Below are 9,620 nucleotides of genomic sequence, written 5' to 3'. Positions count from 1 at the left end.
CCCTCGTGATCTCGAGACAAGGCACAGGTGCGACTATGAACATGCTCACAAACTACACACACCCACGGAAGTACAAACATGGACATAACTGCACGCAGACGACACAACGACACGCCCACAGGGAAGGGTCCGGAGCCGTGACCGTGACTATTTATTTACTTTTACTCCATCTTCAGTTCATGAAGGTACTGATGTATTGCACTACAGGCTATTTCCTATACCAGAATGGAAAATAACTAATCAAACTCCAAAATAGTCCTCAACAGCAGAAAGCGATGATGTTAAATGATGAAAAGATGATTAATGATTCAATCCATCATATGAGAGTGGTAGTTAATTTACTCAAGGCACCAATTGGCAGTCAGTTTCTCACTCCATTTATCAATCATTGGCACGGACGTAATTTTGGGGGGGGACGGGGGGGACATGTCCCCCCCACTTTTTCAAAAGCCGGCCTTGGTCCCCCCCAGTTTTTACGGTTAAAACCAAATATTTAAATAGCGACGAATCTATGTCCCCCCCACTTTTGAAATCAAAATTACGTCCATGATCATTGGTGTGTTCATCACTCAAAGATCATCTTTGTTCTCTTGTTATTTCCACTATGATATATTGGAGAATGTTCAGCAGCGTGAGCTCATACCATTGCGTTTGAAAGCAGGATCCTGAGTTTAAGTGTGTGGGTGAGCTGAAGGTCACGCGCCTCACAAATGTTCAGCTTCCTTGTAAGATGCATTGTCATTGCTATTAGCAGGTTTTGTTACCAGGATGCAAAAAACCCAAAATAGTTACACTAGCAGATATACTGCAAGACAGAATTTATGTGTAACGCTACAGCTGGGAATCTACTGACAACTTTAATGAGTTTCATTCTGCAATGAAACGGCAGACGAAAAATATCTGCTCTAAAAGGGACAAACATCAGACAGACAGCCAGACAGAGAAAGAAAGAAAGAAAGAAAGAAAGAAAAAATAGGAAGAAAGGAAGCTCCGAGTCTTGAGTCAGTCAGAACGCCCTATACATGTAAAGCTTATGGGTTTCTCTAGGATGTTCACAATACAAAGTTGCTGGAGGCGTCTATTCTCCGCTTTCTATTGGATTTTCGCCTTTATGCCCATGCCACGGTGATGTATAAATGTCGAATGACCGCATGGACCCCCACATCACCAAACGGAGACCAGTGGGCTGCCCTGGGGAGACGCAGCGTTATTGTGGCCAGTGTGGAACTAATTTTCGTACGGACTGAATGAAAAGCCCATTTAAATCAAGAGAATAAACGGGTCTTTGAGATTGTAGATTAAGATTTATTCAACATTTAATTAATTTAAGTAGTGAGGCGCATTACGTTCACTTTATCCAGTCCATCACGCCGCACGGCTTCATGTGTTCAACTGCTCCGTCCCTCCCCTAGAAGAAATTCTTTGGTGCAAGTGAAAATCTTGTTCAGACGTTTTCCCTCCCTCTCGGGCATCAAGTGCAGTCCAAACAGACGGTTCTGGCTCCGTCTTCTCCCAGACTTGATGGTGAAAGGTGTTCAGCGGACTGTCGCCTATTGAACTGGGCGATGAAGTAACTGACTCTGAAACGCGGATTGTGCTGAAAGCGCCAACATCACTTTGTGGATTCATCATCTCCATCAGTCGGATGATCGCAGGTAAAATGCGCCTCACTTCTCTCAGGAAAACGTGCTTAATCTGGCCTGGATATGTTGGATTAGATATGAATGTTGCACCTCCGCCGGGACCTCTAAAGAATCAACGTAGGACTTTTTGCGGAATTGAAGAAATATTGATAAGGTCCATGAAAGAAGTTTTCATTTTTAATGCCTGAGGAAAGTTTTAAATGTCTGAAAAATGACTTTCATTCGTTCAACTTTAATCACTGCACACTGAGATCAAATTTGTTGTTGCACACTGTTGAATTATTTCCCCCTGCAGCGTTTGGGATTCTTTAATTTTTGAGGTTTCATAAAAAAATCGGTCATTACTTCTGTCCACTGTATTCATATTCATTGATAATAAATTAGTTTGTGTTGGAGGTAAGCATGAATCAGATTCATGGGAGGGGGTATTTTACATTTACAGTTAGGCTATATTGTTTTTGCGAGGCTTGGGCAATTGATTCATTTGAACTGAAGGTCTAAAATATTGGTGCAGAACCGTCTCACGCAAGAAGAAAATTTGTCTGAAGATGTATCTTATTTTAACGAATAAAATGACATAATGTTTTGGATTATAGCCTGCGGAGATTTCGGCGCCGCCGTTCGGTTGAAGGATTTTGGGGGCTAAAAAGTTAATGTCGGGGTGGTTATTTCACACTAATGGAAAAAACTGCCTCATACCACAATGGAAACTGCTGTTTCTGCTAACCCGAAATCCCTCTTTCACTCTGTCTTTCGCCAAAAAATATTTCTGTGGTAATGAGTCTAAAAGTTGGCTATGCGGCGGGAGTGTAATTGGGGAGATGGTGCAAACGTGATAACTAGTGCTCACACAATCATCTCTACATTAGTGAGAACCATGATGGACCACCGTTATGACATTATGAATGTTGCATGATTGCTTGGATGTGCTCGTTACATCACACTTACAGTACACCAAAGTTAATTAATGTCCTGCCATTGGTCCTGAAGTTTGGACCTGATCAGCGAACACTGCACGATATCTGCTGTAGGTTCTGGACGTGTTCCCAGGAGCTACAGGTCCTGTTTAACCCGGGCCACATCCTGACAAGCGCACACTGGCGTGTGTATCCAGGACATATTATCGTGACTATTCTGGGCGCACCAGATAATTGCAGAGTGAAGGAGTTTGCTGTCTAGATGACTCCTTGGTGGGAGCTGTGGCGCTTGGACGAAACGCAGTGGGGTGAACAGACTTGGGCAAAGACACAGGGGCGGGGGGGTTATAGGACAGTGTCCTGTCACTAAGACGTAGCAGAAAATATAGCTATATTTAAAATATATGAAGATATCACTATAGATAACAACAATAATAATAACAACAACAATAATAATAGTTACAAAAATGTTAAATATGAAGTTTTGTCATTTTTGTAAATGTCCCATTATCCCACATACACATCGTTTAGAATTACACTGTAGTGTAGAATTATAGTGTAGTGTTGTATTACACAAGTGTAGAATTATAGTGAAGTGTAGTATTACACTAGTGTAGAATTATAGTGTAGTGTAGTATTACACTAGTGTAGAATTACAGTGTAGTGTAGTATTACACTAGTGTAGAATTACTGTGTAGTATTACACTAGTGTAGAATTACAGTGTAGTGTTGTATTACACTAGTGTAGAATTACAGTGTAGTATTACACTAGTGTAGAATTACAGTGTAGTATTACACTAGTGTAGAATTATAGTGTAGTGTTGTATTACAGTAGTGTAGAATTACAGTGTAGTATTACTCTAGTGTAGAATTATAGTGTAGTATTACACTAGTGTAGAATTACAGTGTAGTGTAGTATAACACTAGTGTAGAATTATAGTGTAGTGTAGTATTACACTAGTGTAGAATTACAGTGTAGTATTACATTAGTGTAGAATTACAGTGTAGTATTACACTAGTGTAGAATTACAGTGTAGTGTAGTATAACACTAGTGTAGAATTATAGTGTAGTGTAGTATTACACTAGTGTAGAATTACAGTGTAGTATTACATTAGTGTAGAATTACAGTGTAGTGTAGTATTATACTAGTGTAGAATTACAGTGTAGTGTAGTATTACACTAGTGTAGAATACTTTATTCAGACATTATTTTGTTTCACTGTGTGCTGCTTTCAGTCTGCTGTGTTATTTGCTGTATAGTAGCACGTGTTGCTCTGTCTGTTTCTGAGCCTTAACATGCCGCAAATGTTCATACGTGTTCGTGAGTATATGGATTCTATATGGATGCGTTAGTCCGTGTGTCTCGCGCCTTGTGAACCCGAGCGGATCGCGTGGCGTTGTGGTCTAACATAAAATTAAATAGTCGGGCAAAAAGAACAAATATCACGGTGATCAGAGTGATTTTATAAAGCGCATTTGCAAATTTATGTACAGAACCAAATGTTATCTGCCCTCGTGAGTAACGTTAAGTTTCTATTTGTGCAGCCATCACTTTTTATAGCCCATTAAACATCACTTAATTCTGTGTCAGAATTGGCAGAGGCTTGGAATATGCGGGCCCGTCCCATTTCTGAACATAGACTCTTCCTTTTCTAATATATGAACAAACCATATGCTCCTGACTGCAGCTTCGCTGAAAAAGGCATTTGTGGAATACACTTTATGTTCAGGGTTTATCTTTAGGGTTTAGGGATCTTGGCGTAGTTCGGGGCTCGTGCTGCCGCTTCACACGTCCAGGCTGCATGGTGCGCCTCTGTGCATCAGCCCGGTGACTCGGTGCAGCTCCGCACCGTGCAGACCGATCACAGTCTCGGTGTGTGAGCGCGAGGGCCACGGCGGGTCACGTGAGGCTCTGCCACACTCCAATTGCGCTCCTGGCTTCAAACATTGCATAATTACACTCTTCAAGCAATGCTGGAGTAGTTTGTATTGGCCTGTTGTTGAAAATGAGCAATCAGTTCCTTGTTTTATACATGTATTTAGATGAACATGTAAGGTTTTATTTCAGTAAATGATGTAAGAAGGTAACCACAGCCATGACTGTACTTGTAGCTACTTATGCAGCGAAGGATTATTTTCAATATTCAACAACGTGCATTTGGACTTGTTCTTAGTTTCTTATTTGTCTCCCTCTAGTGGTCAAATCGCGCATGACAATTACTTTGGTCTATTACTTTTGGCACAGTTGTCAACTGTTAAGAGCTGAGCTGTTAAATATTATGATTATTATGTACATAGCTATAACTCATAATGCCTTTAGTGTACTATCGCCTTTTAATATTTTATCCTTTTTACCCCCCGCCTTTTACAATTTGTTTTAACCTTTAAATTTCTGTTTACATATACAACAAACAAAACATTATATAACAAACATTTTCCCTTTTGTGTCCCGTTCCTCTTGTTCCCATTAATCAGGTAGAGGGGTGTCTGTGCGATGGGACCTGTACCCCTGAGTCTCCTGCTGTCTGTGTCTCTTGCCCTGACCTCAGTCGTGTCTGGCATCCCGGGGGAGGATGACTACACCTGGCCCCACACCACACCACCACTCCTGCACAGCGGCCAGACGCTGCGTCTGGGACTCTCCAGCTTCTCTGCTGAACAGCCAGACGTACAGCGCAGCAGCTGTGGGATGGAGTGTCAGCGGAACCTTCCGGAGCCCAGCCTGGTGGAACTGGAGCGCAGGCTCTCCTACGAGACGCTGTACGCCAACGGCACGCGCACGCTGACCACCGTAACGCTGCACCAGGCCCCCGACCGCGCCCACCTGTCTCCAAATTCCTCCTCCTCCTCCTGGTCCAGGTCCCGCCGCAAGCGTGAGGTCTACGGCATGGACACGCGCTTCACCATCGCGGACAAGCAGTACTCAATGAAGTACCCGTTCTCCACGTCGGTGAAGATCTCCACGGGTTGCTCCGGCGTGCTGCTGTCCCCCAAGCACGTGCTGACCGCCGCCCACTGCATCCACGACGGCCGGGACTACCTGAAGGGGGCGGAGAAGCTGAGCGTGGGCGTCCTGCGCGACCCCTCCCGCCGCAGGAAGGGCGGACGTGGGAAAGGAGGGAAGAGGAGGCGTGGGAAGGAGGCGCGTGAGGGGCAGGCGGGAGCGGAGGGAGAGGAGCGCGGGGGGCAGAAACGTGAGCGTAAGGGGAGGAGGAGCAGGAGCAGGCGCAGCGTGGAGGCCGGGTCGCCCTCCTTCCGCTGGACGCGGGTGCGCCACACGCAGGTGCCCAAGGGCTGGTTCAGGGGGGGGGCGGACGGCACCCGGGCCGACTACGACTACGCCGTGCTGGAGCTGAAGAAGGCGCAGAAGAGCCAGCACATGGACCTCGGCGTCATCCCGTCCGTCGCCAAACTCCCGGCCGGCCGCATCCACTTCTCGGGCTTCGACGACGACCGGCCGGGCAATCTGGTGTACCGCTTCTGCTCCGTGTCGGAGGAGTCCAGCGAGCTGCTGTACCAGTACTGCGACGCCAAGCCCGGGTCCAGCGGAGCGGGCGTCTACGTCCGCCTGAAGGAGCCCGGTAAGAGGAAGTGGAAGCGTAAGGTGATCGGCGTCTTCTCGGGCCGCCAGGAGGTGGATGTGAACGGCCTGCAGCAGGAGTACAACGTGGCTGTTCGTATCACTCCCAGTAAGTTCGCCCAGATCTGCTACTGGTTGCACGGAGACTCTAGCCAGTGCCAGACCACCTGAGGGGCTGCCAACACCTGACGGGCTGCCATTGGCTCATCCCTCCGCCCCCTCCACATGACCCACCCCTCTGCTTCCTCCACTTCCTTCCTTCAGATTTGATTTGCAGAAACAACCCCGCAGGGTTAGTGTGGAGTTTGGCAGTAGATGTTCATGTCATACAAGCTTGGTTTGCTTTTTACTGGGGGCTGTTCTGTTGTCATGAACTCCAGCTCCACCTGTTTCTGCTCTTCCTTCCATAAAACACTCTTCAATACAGAATTATTGTTTATAATCCAACACATTGGAAGACCAGAAATATTAACTTATTTAATTTTAAAATGAATTTTCTGTATGAGCAATAAAAAGAGAATAAAAAGTAGTATAATTTCAAGACATGAATTATGAGAAATATGGTCAAGGTTTCGTTTGGATCCATTTTTGCATGTATGCATTTTATTCTCCATATGTCACCTGGAGTCGCTTTACTTTGAGAGTCTTGAAATATCTTCAGTGCAAACCAGCTAATTTTGGCTTATTGACCCAGAAAAAAATCTTTTTTTCTGAATGAAAACACTTTTGGTGTATGTTTGTGGAGGTTATTTTATTTGTTTGTGCTTTTAGAAAAAAAGATTTGTTTAATACATTAGTCAGTGTTCTGATTATGTTTCAGAAATAGTTAGAGACATAAGTGTTTATACATGGAGGTGGCAGGAGCTACATGGCTGTGCAACTTTTTCATTGGCCAAGAGGCAGTTAGCTGCTGTTGGGCACATCCATCCTACCCAAACACAGGTGCTAGTGTTCACTTATGGTGCTAATTTAATTGTTTTATATTAAACTTATGAAGACTTACCGGAGTGTATTTGAATAGTGTACTGTAGTTTTAAGTATTACATGTGAGGGTAAAGTGATGGGTTTAATATGGCATGTTTTGAACTAAAATCACAAAATGTTGTTTAAATTCAGATTCCCAAGACGGACATCGTTTGACTTTTGTAATTATTTAGAACAGCAAATGTAAATGAAAACGAGTTCATGTAAATTTATGTTGATTTTATAAAATGTGTTACTTTTTAAAATTTGTTTTAAGGACCAAATAAATTATAATAATTGATACCTAGTGTTCTAAGAGGTTAAAGTATTTTTTTCTTAGTATTAGTATTATTTAACTTAAACCGGTTGCTGGTTAATCACTTACAATATTACCCTCTGGAGTTGAACCACAGAAAGCTGCGGAACCAACATCATCATTTGTCCTCAGATGTTAATAACTTACTACTTAAGCACAACTAACTTAAATAACATTGATCAAAATAACAGCAATCACATCACCTGTCCTGCTGTTTCAACACACATGGCTCCATGATGCTTGTGCAGGTCCTGATTAACTGGATCAGGTGAATTCGGGTTGCATGCAGTTTCTGCAGAGCAGAAAATGAGGAGAGAACTGGTAGAGGTTTCCCAGACCCCGACGGGGAGATGTGCAGACGCTCAGGGCTTTATGGGGCCTGGTGTAACGCTCAGGGCTTTATGGGGCCTGGTGTAACGCTCAGGGCTTTATGGGGCCTGGTGTAACCTGACTGGGGGTGTCAGACGAGGTACAGTAAGTGTGAGGATCATGTGGGCTGCAAGTCAATAAACTGAAGCCCTGGTAGCCATTTTTAATCTTCTGTGTATTTATTGCATCTCAAAAGGCTTACATGCACTGGGTCAGGGTGCCATAAATATGAATAAATAAAGTGAAAATAAACAGATCTGAAAAATAAAAATAAAAAGGACAGATTACCTTCTGTCATTTTCAATATTTTTTTTTCCACAACAGCCAGAAGTTTAGTCATCTGATTGACAAGAAGAACACTGCCTATGAGGGAGTGTACATCACAGGACTGACACCACTGGTCCTAAACAGTCACCTAATCACCACTCTAGCACTGTAACAGTGGCCTCCTCTGTAAACACAGATAGATCTACTGTCTCCGCACAACCCGGACAGTATGATGACCAGGAAGCTCAATGTGAGACGACACACTGGTCTCAGATGGGCTGCTTCCTTCATCACAGAGCAGGTGTGTCAGCTGCAATTACTCCTATTTACCAAGAGGTGGTGCAAAATGAAACATCAACTGGAACATTATATGTAACAAAGCTGGATGTAGATGACGGTCTTTGAAGGGGTTAGTACTGAACATTTTTTTTTACTTCTGTCTACAGTTATACAAAAATAACACTACACCTACTAGTGTATGTTTGGTATCCAAACAGTATCACAAGCAGTTATGAAATTCAAATAACACATTTTGCAGACAGTGGGAAACCTAGAAACATCAGTATTGTCTCCCAAAACCCACGTTATGGACACTGGTAGACATCGTTCCTTTCTTGATGGATTCTGATAGAGACCGGTTACATATTCCACTCACATGTATTGACCATTGATTCCACATAATTTCAAATTGGAATAAAAATCAATAAATAAATAAGTACAGAGAATTTGTAAGCCAAGGTATGATACTGATTTATTACATATGCCATATTTTATTACGTTATATCCAGAAACAAATATGTATATAAACCCTTAATGGGTGATGACCACGCTTTTATTTTATAATTGGATTTACGGCTATAAGCTCATCCACAGATACAGAGGAGAGAGGAGCAGAAACCCTTTGATTTTCCAGTTATATACACTAAAGACCTTCTGCAAAGGACACGTCACACACTGCTGCAAAATGGACAGAGAGTAAGAAGTGTAGCCCTGGGTGGAGAATGGTGGGGCGTGGATGGAGGAAACACTCCTCTTAAAAAACCACACAACAGGACGTCAACACACACACATCATCCAAACGTAGAAGCCAAACGCTGTAAAACACTCCACATACGTACACAATTGTTGTTATCCATCGTCTTTAACTTTTCTCCCAATATTTTGGAATGACTTTTAGTTTATATTGAAACAACTAAAGAATGACATCACGATAAGCACCTCCCTCCCTGTTCTTTAGGGTTTATTCTTTTCTCTACAGTTCACTTTCACAGTTTGTGCTACAACATGACATGGAGCTGAAAGGGGCGTGGTTAGGGAGTGTCTCGGGGCGTGGTTAGGGAGTGTCTCGGGGCGTGGTTAGGGAGTGTCTCGGGGCACGTATGGTCGGTGGACACATCGGTCTCAGCTTAATCCCAAACACACTGAGAGAGAGAGAGAGAGAGAGAGAGAGAGAGAGAGAGAGAGAGAGAGAGAGAGAGAGAGAGAGAGAGAGAGAGAGAACAAAGAAGACAAAAAGTAAACTAAAAGCTATTATTTTATACCAATCGGTCACCAGAAATTCTGCC

The 9,620-nt window shown here is 43.5% G+C and overlaps 2 protein-coding genes across 7 annotated transcripts in view; one reads left to right on the top strand and one right to left on the bottom strand.

The window, feature by feature from the left end:
* Window positions 1–1,178: 1,178 nt before the first annotated feature.
* prss35 (serine protease 35) lies at window positions 1,179–8,007 on the top strand. The gene is made up of 2 exons (XM_076981063.1): window positions 1,179–1,655; window positions 5,036–8,007. The coding sequence occupies exon 2, from the start codon at window positions 5,055–5,057 to the stop codon at window positions 6,309–6,311; it is 1,257 nt and encodes a 418-aa protein (XP_076837178.1). The 5' UTR covers window positions 1,179–1,655; window positions 5,036–5,054; the 3' UTR covers window positions 6,312–8,007.
* The window catches only part of snap91a (synaptosome associated protein 91a), a 68,236-nt gene continuing 66,560 nt past the window's right edge, over window positions 7,945–9,620 (bottom strand). For all 6 annotated transcript variants that reach the window (XM_076981056.1, XM_076981054.1, XM_076981057.1 and 3 more), the window contains one exon: window positions 7,945–9,476. The gene's annotated coding sequence lies outside the window, so the exon portion shown is untranslated. The remainder of the gene's footprint in view (window positions 9,477–9,620) is intronic.

The sequence above is a fragment of the Brachyhypopomus gauderio genome, chromosome 19 (assembly GCF_052324685.1).
Source record: "Brachyhypopomus gauderio isolate BG-103 chromosome 19, BGAUD_0.2, whole genome shotgun sequence".
NCBI lineage: Eukaryota > Metazoa > Chordata > Actinopteri > Gymnotiformes > Hypopomidae > Brachyhypopomus > Brachyhypopomus gauderio.
The sequence above is the reverse complement of the archived record's forward strand: the minus strand, read 5'-3'. Positions and strand labels throughout refer to the sequence as shown.